General features: G+C 48.3%; 2 protein-coding genes and 1 pseudogene across 2 annotated transcripts in view; 1 reads left to right on the forward strand and 2 right to left on the reverse strand.

The window, feature by feature from the left end:
* UHRF1 (ubiquitin like with PHD and ring finger domains 1) overlaps positions 1–100 on the reverse strand; it is a 91,125-nt gene extending 91,025 nt beyond the window's left edge. The window contains exon 1 of the mRNA XM_054981112.1: positions 71–100. The gene's annotated coding sequence lies outside the window, so the exon portion shown is untranslated. The remainder of the gene's footprint in view (positions 1–70) is intronic.
* On the forward strand, positions 99–11,015 carry TICAM1 (TIR domain containing adaptor molecule 1). Its single transcript, XM_054981118.1, has 2 exons — positions 99–245; positions 7,598–11,015. Exon 2 carries the CDS (start codon positions 7,825–7,827, stop codon positions 9,832–9,834), a length of 2,010 nt encoding a protein of 669 aa, XP_054837093.1. The 5' UTR covers positions 99–245; positions 7,598–7,824; the 3' UTR covers positions 9,835–11,015.
* Positions 3,721–3,800, reverse strand: LOC129331509 (U2 spliceosomal RNA; annotated as a pseudogene).
* Positions 11,016–22,039: the final 11,024 nt, after the last annotated feature.

A 22,039-nucleotide genomic window follows, 5' to 3' on the forward strand; every position in this document is an offset into this window, starting at 1 on the left:
TCGCTGCCTGCTCCCCCCGCCCCCCAGCACGGGCTCCCGGGTCGTACTTCGGGGGCAACGCAGCGCCTACCCGCCGCCACTCCGGCGCTTCCTGCCCGGCGGCAGACTCGTCCCCGCGCCGTGCCCGCCCCGCTTCCGCGTGTCTGGCCGAGCCTCGCTTCCTGCTCCTGGCTGCTCTCCGGCGGGGTCGCGCCTCTGCAGCGTTCCGTCCATCCTGGGCCAGGGCGTTTCTCGCTCTCCGCCAGGTAAGGCTGGCTGCTAGGGTTGCCAGGTCCAGGCTGGGAGATTCCTCGAAAGGGCAGATTTGGAGAGGGGCCTCAGAATGGTGTAATGCCATAGAGCCCACCTTCCAAAGCAGCCATTTTCTCCAGGGGAACTGATCTCTGCCACCTGGAGAGCAGCTGTAATTCCGGGAGATCTCCAGCTACCGCCTGGAGGCTGGCAACCCCACTTGCTGCGGGGCGGCGCTGGCGGCGGGGCCGGGAAGCCAGCGCTGCCTGGCCGAGGGAAAGGTGCGGGCTCTGCAGGCGCCCGCCTGGGATTCTGGGCAGGCTTCCGAGGGAGGAACTGGCCCGCGCCGGAGCGCCCTTGGCCGGACTTCGACTCTCTAGAGGTCCCAGCCTGGAAATCCCGTCGGACTTGAGGGTGCTGCTGCGCCCGGCTCTGGCTCTGTGCCCAACACAACGACGCGGCCGGACTGGTCCGAAGCGCCAGGGCGAGTTTCGAGCTTCCCTTTAGGAACCCGCATTCCCCTTTGCCGACGGGCCGACGGCTCTCGGGCGCCCAGAGGCCTGGCGTGGCCACGGTACAGCCAGGTCTTGTCATGACTGAAGGCGGGAAATGATTGAGGGGCACTGAGATGTTTCTACACTCATGAAATGTGTGTAGACTCACACATTTAATATTGTCCATGCATCTGACTAAGAGAGCTTTTGCCACAATACAGTTGGTTAGTCTTAAAGTCGCTACTGGACTCCTTGCGTCTCAAGAAGCGAGCGCAGCCTCTGGCTCTCAAAAGCTTGTGCTGCAATAAGGTACCACTTGACTGCCCTGTGATTTTGTTACAACAGCTGGATGTGGCCACCGCTTTGTACGGGCGGTGCAGCGGACATCATGCCGGCCTAGGGAGTCCCAGGTACAGATCTCCACTCTGTCGTTTAGTTGACCGGCTGACATTTGACCAGTTGTTCTTGGACAAACCTGCTTCAGAGGGTTGTCGTGTGAGGCAGGAGAGCCATGCTTGCCCCCCAAGGCCCTTGAAGTAAAGGTGGGGTGAAAATGTGGCATGCATTGAAGGATAAATACAAACAGAAGACAGGACTGGATATCTAAGAAATATAATTACAAAGAAGGCCCAATGGTATAGGAACAAGGTGTGCCCCAGAGCTAGGGATGAACTGGCAAAGCAAGTTGAATCATGCACATAAAAGCACAAAAAGGATAATACTTTCCCTGGCAAGTGATCCTTTCCCAGCCTCTACAGATTCCCACTCTGATCATGCTGAATCTGCAAATGGATCCAACTTAACCCTATTCCTTTGAATTGTTATTGAGGGGGGTGCACTAAATTCTTCCTGCAGAGAGCCAGTTTGGTGTAGTGGTTAAGAGCAGCAGGACTATAATCTGGAGAGCCAGGTTTGATTCCCCACTCCTCCGCTTGAAGCCAGATGGGTGACCTTGGGTCAGTCACAGCTCTCTCAGAGCTCTGTCATCCCCACCCACCTCACAGGGCGATTGTCATGAGGATAATAATAACACACTTTGTAAACCACTCTGAGTGGGCGTTCAGTTGTCCTGAAGGGCAGTATATAAATCGAACGTTGTTGTTGTTATAAACCTGCTCCGGTCGGCATATTTACAACCTGGGTTGTTCCTTAGCGAGACAGAATGCCCAATTGAATAAATGCTTGATGGATCTTGGGAACTGCATTTTTAAATATATATTTTAGAAAAATATATCCAGGCTACAGTGGGGTGATCTTGTTTATGGGCACCAATCCCATTTTTATTCCACAATTTGTGATGGCACAGCACCCATTTTTATGAAAGATGCTAAGGCACTGAGTGAAAATATCACGACCTGGAACAAGCATTTTGTCATAGGGAAGCAGATACCCCAACAAAATCCCTGCCTCGATGTCATGGATTTAGGGGTACCCAGTACATGGTACCAACTTCCCTCAAGGGTTAAGCACATACCGGGGTCCATGGACCAAAGACTTAGAACCATAGGGCTGCAGAAGAATCCAGTACTGTAGAAGCCCTTTATGGGCACAGGAATTACACCTGTTGTTTCAATAGTTAATCAAATCACAGTAAGCCACATTGATAGATGAGTTCCCATGCAAAACCTCACATGGACTGGTAAATTTTCAAGCCTGATAAAGATCACAGTTCCTTGCAACTTACATGAATACTATAGTGGTGGTGGAGAGTTCCCTCAAGTCAGAGTTGATTTATGACGACCCCTGGTAGGGTTTTCATGGCAATAGACTAACAGAGGTGGTTTGCCATGGCCTGCCTCTGCAACTCTGGTCTTCGTTGGAGGTCTCTCATCCAATTATTAACCAAGGCCACCCCTGCTTACTTTCTGAGATCTGATGAGATCAGGCTCACCTGGAGGATCCAGGTCAGTGCTTGGATCTATTTTGTATAGCAAAACTCCAAAAATAGTATTTCCTTCCTTAGAATCCACTTAGAACCGCATATAGCAAAACATTGCTATTTACCATCAAAGGTTCACATTAAGGGATTCTGCCAGCCCTAATCCCCAGGCATCCAGACTTCTGTCTCCTTTCAGTTCAGGCACTTACCCCTTCTTTTCCCACTACATACTCAAGTACCCCAACTTGCCCAACTGGAACTTAGACATGCTCCAAGAGTCCATATTAATTAACCTCATTTACATCATGTATAAATGACCTGGAGTAGAAAAGTGTGTATAGTTTGGATTCCAACAGGTGTTTTCTGCCTGTGTTTTGGCCCTCTTTACAGCAATGTTTTGGCCTCATTTTCTTGCTCTTCTTAAGTATTCCAAGAGGTGTTTTTTTGCTTTCTTTTTTGTCCTCCATTTGCCCTCTTTTTGTGCCGGTAGTTTTTCATGCACCTTTTCCTGTTCCTAAAGTGCCAGGTGCACTTTACGTGCCCGTACATCAGGCACCCTCTCGGCTTGTGACTACAGGATCCCACATGTTTACCCTAGGGAGTTATTATGGGAGCCTTCCACCATGGACCCGCTCCTCTTCAGGACAGGTCGCATGTTTTATTTCTGCACACATACACTAACTCATTTAGAAACATCTGAAATGTTGCCACAACTAGGATATCTGTATTTTTTGTTGGCTATAGGTGTGTATGATTTATAACCAGGGTTTTTTTTCTGGGGAAAGAGGTGGTGGAACTCAGTGGGTTGCCCTCAGAGAAAATGGTCACATGGCTGGTGGCCCCGCCCCCTGATCTCCAGACAGAGGGGAGTTGAGATTGCCCTCCGTGGCTGCGTGGAGGGCAATCTCAACTCCCCTCTGTCTGGAGATCAGGGGGCGGGGCCACCAGCCATGTGACCATTTTCAAGAGGTTCCGGAACTCTGTTCCACCGCGTTCCCGCTGAAAAAAAGCCCTGTTTATAACTATTAATAATGTGGAGTGCATAAACACAAACTTTCCTTTGTTTTGTTGTGTTTTTGTTGAGTTCTCACTCATTTGTTCCTTCGTAGCTATTCCATGGTTTGTCTGTTTAATAATAATAAAACTCTACACACTTGATCCTACACTTGATCTTAGCCAAAAGGCCGAGAAGCAATATAAAACTCCATTTCCAAAACTGTGTAGAGTTTTTAATTCCACACATCCATGCGAGAGGAAGAGAGAGACATCCTATTGCATCGCTCCCTTGCCCCAATTCAGAGCCACTCACAGGACCTTTGTGTATATAGAAACAGACCCCGGTTTATACATTAACCTTTTTGGTGCTGGTTTGCACTCTGGACATGCTCAGAGGGACATCTAGGAACGGAGGGTGAACACAGATAGCCATTCAGGAAACAACTTCCTCCAAGGAGTTCCATGATGTGACTGTGACAGAGAGAACACAGAAATGTACACCAGAGACACCAACCGATCAAGAGTGCAATCTGTAAACACAATACCAGTATTACAAGGGATGACGGGACTAAGCCCCATTCAAAAGGCCTGTAAAGATTTGTCTAAAGGACTCAGTCTGACCATCCCAACTAATACACATACTGTGTTTATACAGTTGATATTTAATTATATGTGTACTTTTATGTTTTAAAGGCCACTGAAAATAAGACTGTTTAGTTGAAATGCATTTGGTCTATTATAATTTTTAAAAATCTGAAGGCTTCCTTAGTTTGATCTGTATGGTTTTTTAATTTGGATGCTTTCCTGCTAATTTCTCTCTTGTGCATTTATTAAAGGGCAATTGTTCTACTAGAATTAAATATGTATTTGTAATAGATTTTATCTATTCCGCAACTCTTTTTTTTGTATTGTGTAACTTAGGCTGTTTTCACACACATTGAGTAATGCATGCTCTATAGCAACCACAGGCAACTGGATATTCAAACAGGAACATCCAGTTTGCAAATGATTTCTGTAGTGTGTTCAGAGTGCATTATTCAAAGGTGTGTGAAAGCAGTCGAGTGCTGTGGTGATGCATTGTGAAGCTGCCGTATGTCTTCCACACAGGGACAGGACTTTGTGGTGCCGCTGCAGGAAAAAAACGCAGCAGCAAGAGAGCCTCCACATGGCAGGTTTCTCTGCCCTGGCCTGCCAGGAGTGGCCACCACCCCTCTCTTAGAATCATAGAATCACAGAGTTGGAAGGGGCCATACAGACCATCTAGTCCAACCCCCTGCCCAGTGCAGGATCAGCCTAAAGCATCTCTGACAAGTATTCATCCAGCCTCTTCTTGAAAACTGGCAGTGAGGGGGAGCTCACCACCTCCCTAGGCAGCTGATTCCACTTTTGAACTACTCTGACCGTGGAAAAGTTTTTCCTAATATCCAGCTGGTACCTTTGTGCATGTAATTTAAGCCCGTTGCTTCGCGTCCTACCCTCTGCTGACAACTGGAACAGCTCCTTGCCCTCCTCCAAATGACAGCCTTTCAAATATTTAAAGAGAGCAATCATGTCCCCCCCCCAACCTCCTCTTCTCCAAACTAAACATTCCCAAGGCCCTCAGCCTTTCCTCGTAGGGCTCAGTCTCCAGACCCCTGATCATTCTTGTTGCTCTCCTCTGCACCCTCTCAATTTTGTCCACATCCTTTTTGAAGTGAGGCCTCCAGAACTGCACACAGTACTCCAGGTGTGGCCTGACCAAGGCAGTATAGAGAGGGACTATGACCTCCTGCGATTTCGATGCTATGGCCCCTTTGATACAACCCAGGATTGAATTAGCCTTTTTTGCCACCGCATCACACTGACTGCTCATATTCAGTTTACAGTCCACTCTTACCCCAAGATCCCTTTCACATATACTACTGCCCAGAAGTGTATCCCCCATCCAGTATTTGTGCTTCTCATTTTTGTGGCCCAGATGTAACACTGTGCACTTGTCTTTGTTGAATTGCATCCTATTCACAGCTGCCCACTTCTCCAGAGTATTCAGGTCTTGTTGAATTTTAATTCTATCTTCTTGGGTGTTTGCTACCCCTCCCAATTTGGTATCATCAGCAAATTTAATGAGCAGCCCTTCCACTCCTTCATCCAGATCATTGATAAAAATATTGAAAAGTACCGGGCCCAAAACCGAGCCCTGTGGCACCCCACTGGACACCTCCCTCCAATCTGATGAAACACTGTTGACCACCACTCTTTGAGTGCGGTCCTCCAACCAGTTCCCTATCCACCGAACTGTCCTATAGTCTACTCCACAGTCTTCCAGTTTGCCCATCAGAATGTCATGGGGGACCTTATCAAAAGCTTTACTGAAATCCAGATAAATCACGTCCACAGAGTTCCCCCGATCCAGTGGTTCTTGGGCCAGAACCTAACAGGGCTTTTGCAATGAAAGAAAAACAGTACTAGAACGTAATTATATTAATAGACTGTTGTAACTATAGCTGCAGCAGGTTCCCTGAATTCTCAGCTTTCATTTTTTTCCCCAGAAGTAAGCCTCTTGCCCCTTCCCTTGGAGAGTTAAGCCTTTTCCCATCTCTACAGTGGGGCTAGGAACTTAATTTTTTAAAAAAAGGAAAGCTGGGAATTCAGAGAACTTGCTGTACTTAGCATTGCAATGGTATATTGATACAATGATATTCTAGTGCTGATTTAAAAAAAAATAAAAATGAAAGCCCTGCTGGTGACAGAGGGGAGAGAATGGCTGCCGCAGGGACAGTGTCAGGGAAAATGGCCACCAGGTGAGCCAGAAAATCTAAATTTTTCCCCACTCAGGGCAGCCACCCCAGCTTTACTGCAATCTTTCCCAACACTTTGGAGCAAAGCAGGTTTGAAAAGGCTCAGAGAAAAACCAGGGGGATCCCTGGAGATGTGTGAATGCACCGAGATGTTGAGGGAAGCAGGCGGGGAGGGGTGGGGGGGGGAGGTGCTTCCGAAGGGATTGAACTCCGGGCAGATAATGCAAGCAGCTAACACTTGAGAGACTGTTTTCTTGCAACTCCTGGTTAATATTTTCCTCAACTGTGTGTTTTTCTGAAGTAAACTTTGTTCTTGCTCACTTTTTAAAAGAAACCACCTCATGCTAGTCTGTTTTACCTCAGTTATCAATCCAAGTTTGGGTGGTTTAGATCCATATCCTCTCAAACTGGTTTTTCCTTTTTTTAATTTCTTGCTGGGGTGTAGTGAGGTAGGAAGGAAAACTTCTGCGGGGTGGCTAGCCCCCAGGAAATCTGTTCCTGGCATACATGTTTTTCCTGCTGCCTCCAGTTTATCCTCACACCAGTCCTTTGAGGGAGGCTAGGCTGAGAGAGAAAGCGTGAGTGACTGGCTCGAAGCTATCAAAGAAAAGTCGTGGCAGAGTGGCAAAATAACACAGGAGTCCAGTGTAGGGTTGCCAGCCTCCAGGTGGTGGCTGGAGAATTACAACTGATCTCCAGGTGACAGATTAGTTCCCCTGGAGAAAATGGCTGCTTTGGAAGGTGGACTGTATGGCATTATGCCCCAATGAGGCTCCTCCCCTCCCCAAACCCTGCCCCCCTTCAGGCTCCACCCTCAAATCTCCAGGAATTTCCCAAGCTGGACCTGGCAACACTGGTCCAGTGGCACCCTAAAGACTGAGGAAAGTAGCAAGTGGTATGGGGACAGGGGGTGTGTGGACACCGTCCCCACCCACCACTGCTTCCAAGTGTGGGTGGGGGGCACCTTAACAAAATCGGCACAAGCTTTTGTGAGTTAGAGCTTGCTTCATTCCCACGTCTGAGAGTCTGGCTCACAAAAATTTCTGCTGAAATTAATGTTGTTCGTCTTTAAGGGTCTGATGGTCCCCCGTTTATTTTGCTGCAATAGACCAACATGGCTACCCATTTGAAATTATCATCATAGCAGAGAGAGCAAGGGTCTCTAACGTGGACTCCCCAGATGGTACTAAAGATGTCTCCAACATTTTCTGCTTTTTTAGTTACAGATCTACAGCCCACCGAAGGCTGCTGGGATTCTGAAAGCACTGCTCGATCAGTAAATATTACTGAAAAGACAAGAGGCAGTTTTTTCAGGGATTCACTCATCATGACTCGTCTTAAACCTTCAGCCCCAGCCGTGAGCCTCTCCCCTTGGCCCCACCACTGCCCCTTCAGACCGTGACATGCCTTTCCCGTGGAGCGTTTCTTCATAGAAACATTTGGCAGGATGGCAGAGAGTCAGAAGGCCCAGCCAAGTTTTCAGCACATCTCTGACCTCTTAGCCCAAACCCCACAAGACGAGCTGATTCTCCTAAAACACAAATTAAACTGCATGCGGCAGGATACCAGGAGTTGCAGACTCCTTCAAGCAATGATCCTGTTGACCCTGAGGCGTGAGGCAGAGGCTGGGGAGATCCTGGATACTTTGGGAGACGATGCAGCAGCAGCCCGTATCCGCAGAAGTCCCTGGAGCAGCACCAAGGTAAGCGGCAGGCATCCCCTGAAGCAAGATGCCCAGGTGGCAGTGGCTGTGGCTCAGATTTATGCACTCCTGGTGGAAGAAAAATTATGCTGCCCCCAGGCCAGAGACGAAGCCTATCAAGTGGCTGTCAAGGCCTTTGGCGCCAGCAACGGTGTCCAGAGCGCCAAACTCAGTGCCCTCTTGACTGAAGCACAGGACAAGTGTGGCCGTGGTTTTGCTGCTGAGCTGGTGAGCAGTGGCTTTAATACCCTGAAATCTGACCCAGAGAAATTCCCAAGGAGTGTGCCAGTTCCAATTAACAGCTCCTTGGTACAGTTGGGTCAGCCGTTGCGTTCCACTGGCACCCCGTCCTCCTTCGTGAGCCACTTTGAGATCAGCCAGTCCCCCACCGTGCCGTGTCTCACTCAGGAAATTCACCACCAGTATGGTGACCCTGAGATTCGCGAGCTTTGCAGGAGTGCCCCCCGTGAAGGGAGAACTAGTGTGGTGTTCCCATCTGTTAGCGGGTCTGAGAGCCCAGCTGTGCAAGACCACCCCAAGAGCCACGGCATGGAAGGCCTCCAAGGCAGCCATTTGTGTCCACGGGTGCCCTCTAACAAGGAAACCACATTGCCTTTGGAAGAGAGTGTTTCGAGCCCCGTGGAATGTACTGAACCCCCATATGGCGTGCCAGCATCGCTGCAGGATCTCAAAGAAGGCACACACCCCAATTTGGAAGCGGCATCCACACCGCAGACTGACCCAGTTGCCAAAGGGTGCGTCCAAACTCCCCCAGAAGATTCTTCTTCTCCATCTTCAAGCCCTGGTCCTAAACCCACGTCTTCTTCGAGGGATGCCCCTCCTGTAACATCATCTTCCTCCATCGACCCACAAGGGGATGAAAACCAGTTCTTTATGTTTGTAATTGTGCACGCTGATGAAGATGAGAGTGTTGCCTGCCGGGTAAAGGAGCTTCTGGAAGACATGGGGGTTCCTGATGGGGCCACTTTCTGTGAGGATTTTCTGGTCCCTGGACACAACCAACTTGCCTGCTTCCAAAATGCGCTGGACAACTCAGCCTTTGCACTCCTGCTCCTGACAGAGAACTTCAAGAGCCGGCTCTGTGCCTTCCAGACAAACATGGCCTTGATGAACTCTTTCACCAGCATTGTCAAAAACAACTCCGTGATCCCTTTTGTGCCAAAGGAAAGCCCATTGAGGAAAGGCGAGATCCCCAGCATACTGGCGGGGCTTGTGGCCCTGGATGAGAACTCCCGTGTTTTTGAAAGAAGAGTGAAGAACACTTTCAGGCAGTCAGAGTTCCAAAGAAAGAAGGCCGTCTGGAGCACCATGCAGCAGATAAGGCACCGAGAGCAACAGCAGGCATATCTGCAAATGCAGCAACACCTGTTCGCTCTCAGTTTGCAGCCCGGCTACCCAGCCCAGGTGCCTATTCCACCAACGCAAGTGGGCTTTCCAGGACTGAACCACGTGCTGCCGCCACCGCCACTACCTTTTCTTCCCACATTCTCCATGCCTGAGGGGTTCCAGCCTCAGCCTGGTCAAGCCTTTCCCTCCCCGCTCTTCCCTGCTCCCCTTCCAACCTCAAGGCCGCCAGGAGCTCCGCCCCACCTCATCATTCAAAATGCCCAGATGGTTCAGATTGGGGATTACAACCAGATGCAGGTGGAACGGACCAATGCGGCCCTTGGCACAGCGGAAGACGAGATCCGTGAGAGCCAGGGAATGGGGGCAGGGAGCAGGCACGGGGACTAGAAGGGAAACGGCCGGTTCTGTGAGGCTTTTGTGGTATGGCTGCATTTGGAATCTGGTGTGCAGATCTGGCTGGGATGAAAACGGTGGAGGTGGGAAAGGTACCGAAAAGGGGGTGATCACAATAATTCAGGGGTTGATTTAAGGGATTAATCCAGCTGCAAATTCCCTTTCAGGAAAGACTGAAGAATGTGGATCTTTTTCACTTTAAAAAATTGAGTAAAGGAGGGAGTCTATAAAACTATGCCTGATGTGTTGAAAGTGGCTAGAGAGAGACAGAATGGTGTAGCAATTAGAGTTTGGGACTAAGATTTGGGAGACCTGGGTTCAGATTCCTTCTCTTCTACGGAAGCTCCCTGGATGACTCATCTACCTCGCAGGGTTGTTGTGATGCCACCTTAGCTCCCTGATAGATAGGTACCCCCTCCTTTGCTCTTGCTTTCTTAAGTGCCACTTCAGCCTCTCCCAGAGGTCCCAGTACATCCCCTCTCATTCCACTATAGACTTGCCTGATGTTTATTCTCCCTCTCTGTACAGCCCCTCCATTCCTGCTCCTTTGTTTGGCTCATAAAACCTACTTCTTCAGGCAGAGCTTTACTTTATTAAAAGCAGTGTAATGATACAGAAGACCCTGACTCTGTTCAGGAAGGCATGCCTTCCCTGCTAGTCACATGTCCTCCAGTGTTCTCTCCATGAGTTATGCCTTCTTTATAGCACAGGAGAGGTTGTCAAGCAAACTGCCTCTTTGGTGTCCATTCAGTGGTGCTGAGGTGCTCTCTCTTACTGTGTGGGCTTAATCATTTCTGTGATACTCCACTGAATTTCACAATTTCTTTGTCTGCAGTACAACTTGTGCATTTAAAAGACGTGCACTTTAAAAAAAATCATGTTCTTTATTGAATATTCTCCTAAATTTTCATTGTTCACAGGCCTACTGTGAACAATGAAAACCACATGCTTCTACCAGTTAGAGTGATCTGAGAAAACAACTTTGCAAAGATGGGCACCCACCAGTCAGGAAAAGATTTAACTAACTCGGGAGGGATCAGGTTCTTGCCAGGGGCGTACCAGAGGGGAGAGAGGAGATGAGGCCTCTTGTTTCAGAGGCTGCAACACGAGACCATTGTGGTGAAGTGGACAGATCTAAAAGTGGAGTCTGCCCCACTGCCTCATTCTCCTGAATTGGGGGGGGGGGTGCTGAATAGCTGGCTGTAGTGGGCATCCCAGTCTTTTGCTGAGATTTGAGCCTCCGATAAAAGGGGGGTGGGGGGGAATCTGCGTAACCTGAAGGAAACAAGGTTCCCAAACTGGGAGCCAAGCTACAAGTGACTCCTGACACAGGTTGGACACTTGTCAGCTTCCCTCAAGTTTTGATGGGAAATGTAGGCGTCCTGGTTTTACAGCTTGGCTCTCCATTACAGCCACAAGACCAGGATGCCTACATTTCCCATCAAAACTTGAGGGAAGCTGACAAGTGTCCAACCTGTGTCAGGCATCACTTGTAGCTTGGCTCCCTCTTTTCTTGGGCTGCCAGACTGAGTTCCTGCCATAGCAATTTAGCATAGTCAAGCTCAGGGCTTTTTTTCTGGGAAAAGAGGTGGTGGAACTCAATGGGTTGCCCTTGGAGAAAATGGTCACATGGCTGGTGGCCCCGCCCCCTGACCTCCAGACAGAGGGGGGTTTAATCCATGTGACCATTTTCAAGAGGTTCCGGAACTCCGTTCTACCGCGTTCCAGCTGAAAAAAAGCCCCGGTCAAGCTTCTTCTGCCTAAAGAGTTTCTTTGACTCGGTAGATCAGAACCGACTGTGGGCCAAACTAGCAAGCACTAGTATCGATACATGGCTATTGTTCCTGATTCGGGAATTTCATTCCAATATATCTGCAAGAGTTAAGGTAGGCCCCACAGGCTCTTTAACAGAGGAGATCCTGATCACGGGGGGTGGCGGGGGGGGAGGTTTGTCAAACCAGGATGTGTTTTGACCCCTTTGCTCTTCATTCTGTATTTAAATGACAGTTACAGGTTTATCAGGCCATGACATCTTCCCTCCATCTTAGGGGGGGATCAGAAAGTATTGGTTCTCCAGTATGCAGATGACAAGGTGTTGGTGCCCTTAACCTGCATCAGTGTCAGGAGGATGCTGAACAAACTGGGCAATTTCTGTAGGGCCTTAAACATGAACTTTGCCAAGACCAAAGTAATGGTCTTTGGGAAGAGACCTCGGGGACTTCAGTGGTCAATAGATAACAATCCCATTGAGCAACGTGGGACCTTAAAGTATCTTGGCGTGACGTTTGGTGAAACCCTCTCATGGAAAACCCATGGAAACCACTGGGGCCATCTTTCCATTTTACAGCTCGAAAGGAGGATTTTTAGTTGAGCCGGCCTTGAAACTCTTCCAGTATCAGGCCATCCCATAGCTTCTATATGATGTAGAGATCTGAGGTCAGAATGAATGTCTGATCGCAACCTTGGAACCTGCCCAAAATCACTTTTTAAAGAGAATTCTGGCTTTGCCTTGCAGCACTCCAGCGGGCTGAACTTGGGTCACTTTCTATCAGAGCCCGTTTGCAATGGGTCTTATTTAGATTCTGGAGGGATCTTTCCACTACTCCGCTCTTAAGGCAAAGCAATGCGTGGCTGCATTCAGATGCCGTTCGCTCCACTGGCTTTAACAAGATCCTCCATCGTTATTCTTGATGGATGACTTTTGGGTGTCTCTCAACATACGAGACTGGATTTTTAAGATGGATGGTGCATTGGACAGAAGTACTACTCTCTGCTCCAGATTTTCTCTCTGGTTCAAGTTGTTCAAGAGGGACCATGGCTGAGCCTCTTATTTGACCAAAATCACCATTCCCAGTCTTAGAACAGCTTTAACTTCTCTGAGGATTCAAACCATGCATGCCCTCAGCCATTCTAGAGGGTTGTTACACACAAAAACTAATTGATGCTTTTTGTATTTGTGGAGCTTCAGCCCCTGAAGACCTTCTACACTATTTGTTCTGCCCCTTGTATACAGAGCCCAGAAATAAATGTCTTGGTGAAGGCTTAAAAGACATTATTTTCCCCCTGTGGTGGAAAACCTAACCCCCCCCCCCTCCTTTCTGATTTGGATCTATATGTCTCTTATAGAGTAGCACAGGTCGCCCTGGCGGCTAAGAAAATCTGGGCTTGACCTGTGCTTAATGGTTCAGACTGCTTCATCTGTGTGTAACAAATGTACTAATGTGCTTCAATGTACTTTGTGTTTTAACATCGTAGTTTTATTGTTTCTTGTTATGTTTTACTTATGTTTTGTTTGCTTGGTTGTGATGCCCTTCGGCTTCATGCAATAAACGTTGTTCTGAGTTCTGAAAAACCACGTTGTGCATAGTTCCAGCCTGTGGTGCCGCAGAAATTGTAAAGTCCAGAGACAACACAAGATGGTATCAAAGGGGCAGAACCTTTTGGAGCAGCCCTTCAGCAGTCACTTTGGTCTGAAGCCCATAGGAGTAGACTGGCTGGATTCCCCAGACTGCGGCAGAAAAATAACACAGTCCCGTTCATGGGCTCGAACAGCAAATCTTGACCACAGTGAGAATCTGTGTTGTGCTTTCTGGAGAAGGCTATTTTAGAACATACCTTGTTTTCCCACACCTATTTCCTGGGTGCACGCCTGGGTGAACTTGCCAGAAGCACACTGAGTTCCCCGTGCATTTCGAAGACCGATTCAGATACCGGGGCCAGGTTGTACAGGAAGAGGAGGCATGGCCTTTTGCCCCCTTTATTGACCTGTGTATTGTAACTCCTGTAATGGCTCCTCCACTGTATGGCTCTGAATTGGCCTTCATTGTGCTACCTCCCTACCTTTCTTAATGTTCCAGAATGGTTTTCACTGCCACGCAAGGCTTTCCCCTTAGATCTCTTCAGTTTAATTGGTGGTATAAAAAGGTTTTGTTACACATGGTAGCATGACAGAATGGCCAGTGCATGGCGGTTGGTGGCTGTGTGGTGAAAAGGGATCCTATATTCTAGGTGAAACAGGCATTTCGCTTAACCAGAAATAGAATGTATGTATTTAGGTGCAAAGAACTGTTAAGTGTATTGGTTTCTGGATAGGTTCATAAGCTTGGCAGTTTCAAATTAGAAACAGATGCTTAAATTATTCACAGACCCAGTCAGAAAGACTGTTCTTCCACCCAGTTGCCACTTAGGCTAGAAACAATAAACCAACTCAGATTTATCTCCCTCAGTTCTTCACTGACAGAATAAATGCTCCCCACACCCACGCACAGATTGATTGAGGCTTTCCCATATAGACTCTGAACTAGACAGAATTAACACCTTCCCTCAGATCCCCTCAGACTAAAACCTGCAGTTCCCCCCCGCCTCCCGGGGTGCACCTACCGTCCAGTCACAGCGCGCATCACTCACCCATCCAGCTAGGGTTGCCAGCTCTGAGTTGGTAGATTCCTGGAGATTGGGGGGGGGGCGGCGTCACCGGGATATAATGCCATAGAGGCCACATTCCAAGGCTGCCATTTTCTCCATCTTAACTGATCTTTGTTGCCTGGAGATCAGTTGTAATTCTGGGAGATCTCCAGCCACCACCAGGAGGCTGGCAGACCTAAGCCCGCCCGCCCCCTTAATTCAAAGGCCTGCATTTAAACAATAAACATACATTCAAAGCTCCAACTTTAACCAGCAGAAACAAAACACAAACTCTTTATATGGCAAAACATTACACAGGGGCTTCAGCCTCTCCCCGTGCCACTTTCCTGGCCTGAAATGGCCCAGTGGGGTGAGCTTTCACTTGAGGGGGAACCAGTACATGTACTGGTATACATATGTGTACCAGTACACGCCACCCCACATGGCCAAAAAGCACCCCCTGGGACTGTTTCAGCTTGAGAGAAAAGTAGGGGGGAGGGTTAGGCCTCCTCTTCCCCTAGTCTCAATCCTAATTGGGCCGAAATATAAAGCTGGAAGGGACCCAGTGGTCATTTAAGCAAGTGCCCGGCATCATGTAAGAAATGCACAGCTACCCCACTCCCCTAGTGACCCCTGCTGCATACCCAGAGGAAGGCAAAAAAACCCTCCAGGATCAGATCAGACCAAACAACCACCTCGTCATTCAGCCTATTTCCACCCAGGTGGTTCCAAGAAATCCACAAATAAGGTATGAAACTAATAAACCACAGTCCCTTGGGTGCTACTCAGAGGTATATTGCTCCTGACTATGGAGGTTCCATTTAGCTGGCATGGCTCATAACTATTGACCAACATTCTATGCTTAACAAGGGTTTGTCTCATTTCTTTTCTGAAAGCCATGGGTAAATGGCCAGCTCCAGTGGCAGTGAGCTCCTTAAACAAAGGAACGTGAGGGCTCCTTAAGATCTTTCTTGGGTTTCTTCTGAAAGTTCAGCCCATCAACTTCATCGAGTGAACCTGTTGTGGTATTATAACAAACCTGTTGTGGTGTTACCACATTTTCATCTCTTCATTCTTCCAAAGAGCTCAGGGTGGTATTTCACGGTTCTCCTGTCCCCATTTTATCCTCACAACAACCCTGTAATGCAGGATAGGCTGACAGTATGTGACTGGCCGAAGGTTACCCAGCAAGCTCTGTGACAAGCAGGGATTTGAATCTGGGTCCCCTAGTCAGACACTCTGAGCACTGCCCACACTATGGGCAGGCCAGCAAGGAGGAGAGGAAGAACGGGATTCAGGTAAAAGGAGGAGAGCTTAGAGAAAAGAGAACTGGGGAACTGGAGGGGGTGCAAAAGCAATCAAGGAGAGAAAGCAGAGGAGTTCTACCTATCTGCAAATGCAAACGGGGCCTTTGAGAGTTGATAGGGCATTGAACAACTGAGTGGGTACAAGAGGGCTACAACAAATTAAACCTCCTAAAGTTATGGGGCACAATCTTGCTTAAAAACCACACTCTTACTGTTATTGGAAGCTTGGCTCACCTTTGTTACCCAAATGGGGGGGGGTCCTCCTGTGAGTTGGGGGAATTAGTATTCAAGATGAAGCAAGAGGGGATAACTGGGAAATCTCCATCTATGGATGCCGAGATTGTTCCCTTAAAGAACGCTCCAATAAACAGGCACATGTTCTGCAGGAAAGGTTTCTTTATTAACAGAGCAGTAAAAGGCAAACACACAGCATACATGCAGAGCTAGCTAGGAAAACGGGGAGGAGATGGGAAAGCAGTTTGAGGGAAAGGGTGATATTTACCAGTCTTGGGGGGGAAGGAGGAGCAGCAAAATGACCAGCGATTCATGGACAGAAGTAGCCCCAATGGAGCGGGGGTGCATGAGTAGGGTACACACACACGGGACAGTCCAGTTATAGGGTGAAACGTGCCCTGGATCAAAACTGACGTCTTGCTTCCAGAAACAATACCATAATTGCTTGTCCAGAGGTAGGACACAAAGTTGGGGAAAGTGTGGCATGCCTATCTTGGGGTGGACTATAAGTAAAAATACAGCTTGATGACCTGTCAAGTATCAGACAGGAAGGCTGTCCGATGTGCTGAATAGCCTGATTAGTAAGTGGGAGAGGAAAGGTGGGGGAAGGTGTTGATGGGATTAAGCGGGAAGGTATCTCTCAGGAAGCCTCATTATCGTGGGGGCCGTTCAGTCAGTCATTCCCCTATGAGTCATGGCTTGGTAACTTTCCAGTCTCCGGGCTAGCTGTCATCTACTCTGCTTGTGCCAGATAGTGTCTGGGACTTCTGGTAAGGAGTTCATGATATTCCACATCTATAAACTGCCCTTTTAGTATGAGGCAGGGGGGTCTGACTTTTAACACCTTCTACTCTGAGTTAAGAGAATTTCTCCTTCCAGCCCATCTCGGTTGGTTGGTTGGTTCAACTTTTAGCCTGTCCTCCCACAAGTGGCTCAGGGCAGATCACAACAAGCATAAGACAATAAATATAAATACATTTGCAACAATAAAACCAATAAAAACCACATACAGTACAGATTACGGTTTCTCAAAATTGTGGCTCATTCTGTTCAACCTTGCCAGTGTAAGCAGTCAGCCCGGCCTCTGCCATCTTTAATAGCCATTTAACATGGCTACCTGTGATATAAAATCACAAGGCCCCTGGATTTAAAATGGCAGTTTGAATTGTAGCCAGGGTAATTCCAGCTAGCAGTTGCTGAGTCCCACCCGGGAGACCCAGGCATGAATGGAATGCCACATGTAAATGCGGAGAGAATAGCGGTGATTAGTTTACAGTCTCCCCAAACCCCATAGAGGAATCCAGAGCAACAAAGGTCTCGCAGAGTCACCCCCACTTAACACATTCCTTTCCCTCCTTCCATGATGAGATCTCCTATCCATGATTGAGGAGAGAATCAACTGGCATTCATAAGTATTTATAATTCATTTCTGGGAAGGTACATTCCCCAAATAAATTCATCAACTTAGCTCCAGTGGACTTCATTAACAAAGTGCCCTTTTGTGAAATGCCAGGACAAATTTTGCATTCTCTTTCACATGCCCCGGCAGCTACCAATCAAGGTAATCAGACCTTTTGTTACTCCCAGGAACTAACCATTGGAGTCTTTGTTCTAACAGCTAGGTGGGCTATCCCACCTCAGGGCGCATTTTACCCTATAAGAGTATTGCTCTGGCCCCATTCAAGTCGTGCACACTTATTGGATCCGAAGTGCTGCTCCCTTGAGGTTGCTCCAAGCCTCTTGCTCTCCTGGCATTTGAAGCTGCCCTCTTCCCCGTGGACTGGACTACTCTTCAGGATAGACAGGTATACTTTGCCCTCCCTCACTCTATTCCAACTTCTGACTAGTTTTCTAGGACTCTGTGTGCGTGTAACTGTTTTATTAATTACTCCTGTGTGTGCGTGTGTTTTTCCTCTTCAATAAAAGTTTGCACTTTGAATTTAAAGCTCCAGACTCATCTGCTATATTGGAGGGGACCCTGTAGACATTGATGGAAAAGATCCCATAGTTACCGCCTCTCGTATAGCTGTCTTCCTTGCTTGCTAATTCACCCCACAATACTCTTATTGCAAGGAGACCAATTCAGGTAACACCAGAACCATGCAGAGGAGGGGGTTTCAGCTATTCTGGTCAGATCGTGACTTCTTATGGGGGGGGGTAGATAACTATACAACCCCCTCCCCTTTAACAGAAGACCGGTAGGGAGACTTATCAGACTGGTCTCAACCATATGCCTGGTGGAACATCTCTGTCTTGCACACCTGCCGGAAGGATAAAAGATCTTGGCAGGACCGAGTATCAACAGCTTTCCCCCAGGTTGGGGCCAGGACTGAAAAGGCCCTGTTATGTACTTACCAGACCCCCATTCAGAATAAGTACGGGGAAATTCCATTTGTGCAGCCATCTTGCTGCAGCACCACAAACTGATGATGCTACACCAAGATTTTCTTTTTAAGCAGAAGAGCATGCTGAGTGCACGCGTGCACGCACACTTATAGGGGAAGTGAGAGGCAGACAGGAAGTATCTCATGGAAGACTTTGCTTGAACTTCCTTCACTCGGAAGAGGAATTTAAGGGCAAGTATAGTTCTCAGTCATTGTACCCTTCCTCGCTGCTTGACTCCTGGACTTATTTCTGGTTGGCTCTCAAGTGCAGCCTGTCTTTTTTCCTTTGGATCACAGTGAAAAACTACATCATGGAACTGCTTAATCTGTGCCAGAATATGTCCTAAAATGGTGGAGTAGAGGCCCTTGTCTCTGTGTAGAATAGGGTTGCCAGGCCCCCCAGCGGGAGATTGGGGCCTGGCTCTTACCGGGGGGGGGGGGTGCGCGCGCGCTCTGTACGCGCACGCTCCTGCAAGCGTGATGACATCACTTCTGTGAAGTGACGTCATTACGCAGCCCCTGGATTGGGCTGTTGGGGGCTGCTGCGGAGCGCGGGAGCGTTCCTGCACTTTGCAGCAGCCCAAAACAGGCCCGATCTGCACCTGTTTTGGCACAGATCGGATCCGTTTTGGGCCCCTGAGGAGCGCAGGAACACTCCCGCGCTCCAGAGGGGCCCCGATCCAGGCCAAAACAGGCCTGATCCTGGTGGCTGCTGTGCAGGGGGGGGCGCAGCACCTCAGGGGTGCGCGCATGGAAGGTGCGCCCCCCCCCACTGGCCAGGTAAGTAGGGGCGGGGGTGAGAGGGTGGGGGATCTGGCAGCCCTAGTGTAGAAGGAAACATTATTGGGGACTCAGGTGCTGCTTAAAAGGGTAGCCCCTTTTCCTCCCTAAATACACAGGAATACTTGCCCTTAGAAGTGACCTCAGACACATTGTTCCCGTCCCTGCCAGCCAGTGACATGAAGCAAAACAACACAGAAGCACGTATTGTCACAAAATGAAAGTGCATGGTGCAGGGGGAAACTGAGGTTTACCATTTCCACACGCATCCTCATGTCTCCAATAACATCCCAGTGTGCTATCAATCACCATGAGTGTATGAATGAATTTGGTAATTCATTAAAAAATGACAATTATTCTTACCGTTTCTAGAGTGTGTTCAAATTTACTCTGTAAATATCCCCATAATGCAGATGGAGGAACTGATGCAGAGGGTGGCTAACCTGTGGCTTCTTAAAATTTGAACTTATTGACTCATGCTGGCTTTTTTTTGGGTGGTCATTTTGCACCAACGTTAACCATGTATGTCTCCTTTCACATATATCTTTTGATACGTGTGGAATCCCTAACTTGGGTTTGGGTCGCTCATCCAGAACTGCAACCAATTTGGGGGGATTTAAGCTCAGTGTCAGGGGAAGCCTCTTCCCACTTCTGCATCCTGGCTAGTTTGGAAAACTGACACGCTCCCCAATGAGGAAGAGCATAAGAAGAGCACCCAAAAAAGAGCCCTGCTGAGCCAGACCAGAGCAGATCCATCTCGCCCAGCATCCTGTCTCACACAGTGGCCTACCAGTTGCCCTAGAGGGGCAGCAACAATGCACAGGGGCTGAGGCCTTCCCCGGGTGTTGCCTCCTGGTGCTGGCAGACCCTCTCTCTACACGGGACATCTTACACGGGGACGCTCAAGTGACCGACTTTCTGTGTGGCCTCGTATTCATCACGTCTCCCTAGCAGTGCATGTGTATCCACAACGAGAGAACAAGCGTAAGATCTCTCACAAGAGCGCCCCCATGTAAGAGCAGAACCACAAGTGACAAAAGGCACAGATTGGACACTTGTCAGCTTCCCTCAAGTTTTGATGGGAAATGTAGGCAGCTTGGCGGAATGTTGGACAAGTGACAGTTGAAAAGTCCATTGGACAGCAGTCAGAGAGTGAAGCGGCGAGACCAGGATGCCTACATTTCCCATCAAAACTTGAGGGAAGCTGACAAGTGTCCAATCTGTTCCTTTTGTCACTTGTGGTTCTGCTCTAAGATGTCTTGTGTAGAGAAATCAAAAAGAGTCCAGTAGCACCTTTAAGACTAACCAATTTTATTTTAGCATAAGCTTTCGAGAATCAAGTTCTCTTCGTCAGATGCCTGATACAGAGACTGGTCAAACACAGAAGAGCAGAGGGAAGAGGCAATTAGGGGGGGAGGGGGAGGGAGCAATCAAAACATTCCTTTGCTAGTATATGTAAACATCTCCTTTTGGTGTGTGTATCAGTTGGCTTCAAAGGAGTTTGCCCTGTTAGTTTGTAGAAGCCAAACAGCTAGACCATCCAATTCCAATGCAGTATGGGCCTTCGATAACCACAGCTCTCCCTGCCAGATGCATCTGACAAAGAGATCTGTGGTTCCCGAAAGCCCACGCCAGGTACCACTGAGCTCCCCCAGACCCCACCTCTGTAAAGGAAATCTGTTACCTGTGGTAATGTGATAACCATTCATAGTCCCTATTCAGTCCCAGCTTGACAGAGTCAAATTTGCATATGAATTCCAGTTCAGCAGCCTCCCGTTGGATTTTGTTTTTGAAAGGTTTCTGTTGAACTACAGTGCCCTTTAAGTCTTTGATGGAATGTCCTGGTAGATTGAAGTGTTCTCCCACTGGTTTCTGGACGTTTCCATTTCTAATGTCAGATTTGTGTCCATTTATTCTTTTGCGTAGAGGTTGGCTGGTTTGTCCAATGTACAGAGCAGAAGGACATTGTTGGCACATGAGGGCATATATCAGATTGGAGGATGAGCAGCTGTAAGAGCCAGAGACAGTGTAGTTGATGCCATTGGGTCCTGTAATTGTATTCCCTGGGTAGATATAGGGGCAGAGCTGGCATCTGGGTCTGTTGCAGGGCCTGGTACCTGTGCTGGTGACTCTGCTGGCCGATTCATGGTTGTGAGTGAGAAGTCGTTTAAGGTTGGGGGGCTGTCTGTAGGCAAGGAAAGGTCTTCCACCCAGGGCTTCTGAGAGAGAGGTATCATTTTCCAGGATGGGTTGTAGCTCACTGATGATACGTTGGATGGGTTTGAGCTGGGAGCTATAGGTGACAACCAGTGGTGTTCTGTTGTTAGTTCCTTTAGGTTTGTCCTGGAGTAGGCTGTTTCTGGGTACTAGTCTGGCCCTGTTGATTTGTTTCTTCACTTCATTTGGTGGGTACTGTAGTCCCAAAAATGCTTGTTGTAAATCTCTTAAGTGTGAGTCTCGGTCGAGAGCATTGGAGCAGATACGGTTGTAACATAAGGCTTGGCTGTAGACAATAGACCGAGTGGTATGTTTAGGGTGGTAGCTGGAGGCATGTAGATATGAGTATCGGTCTGTTGGTTTCCGGTATAAAGTGGTATTTATTCGTCCATTATGTAGTTGTACAGTGGTGTCCAGGAAGTGTACCTGTTGTGTAGAGTGGTCCAGGCTTAGGTTGATAGTAGGGTGAAAGTTATTGAAGTCTTGATGAAATCTCTCAAGAGCTTCCTTCCCATGGGTCCAAATGATGAAGATGTCATCCAGGAATCTTAAGTATAGTAGTGGTTCCAGTGGATGGGAGCTGAGGAAGCGTTGTTCCAAGTCCGCCATGAATATGTTAGCATATTGTGGTGCCATGCGTGTGCCCATGGCTGTGCCATTAATCTGTAGATATAAGTTTTCACCAAATTCGAAGTAATTGTGAGTGAGTACGAAGTGACAAAGTTCAGTGGCGAGGTGTGCTGTGGTTTTGTCCAGGATAATATTCCGTATGGCTTGCAGTCCATCCGCATGTGGGATATTGGTGTATAAAGCCTCCACATCCATGGTTGCTAGGATGGTGTCATCAGGTAGGTTGTCAATGGACTGTATTTT

This window comes from Eublepharis macularius, chromosome 5 (genome assembly GCF_028583425.1).
Source record: "Eublepharis macularius isolate TG4126 chromosome 5, MPM_Emac_v1.0, whole genome shotgun sequence".
NCBI classification, from domain to species: domain Eukaryota; kingdom Metazoa; phylum Chordata; class Lepidosauria; order Squamata; family Eublepharidae; genus Eublepharis; species Eublepharis macularius.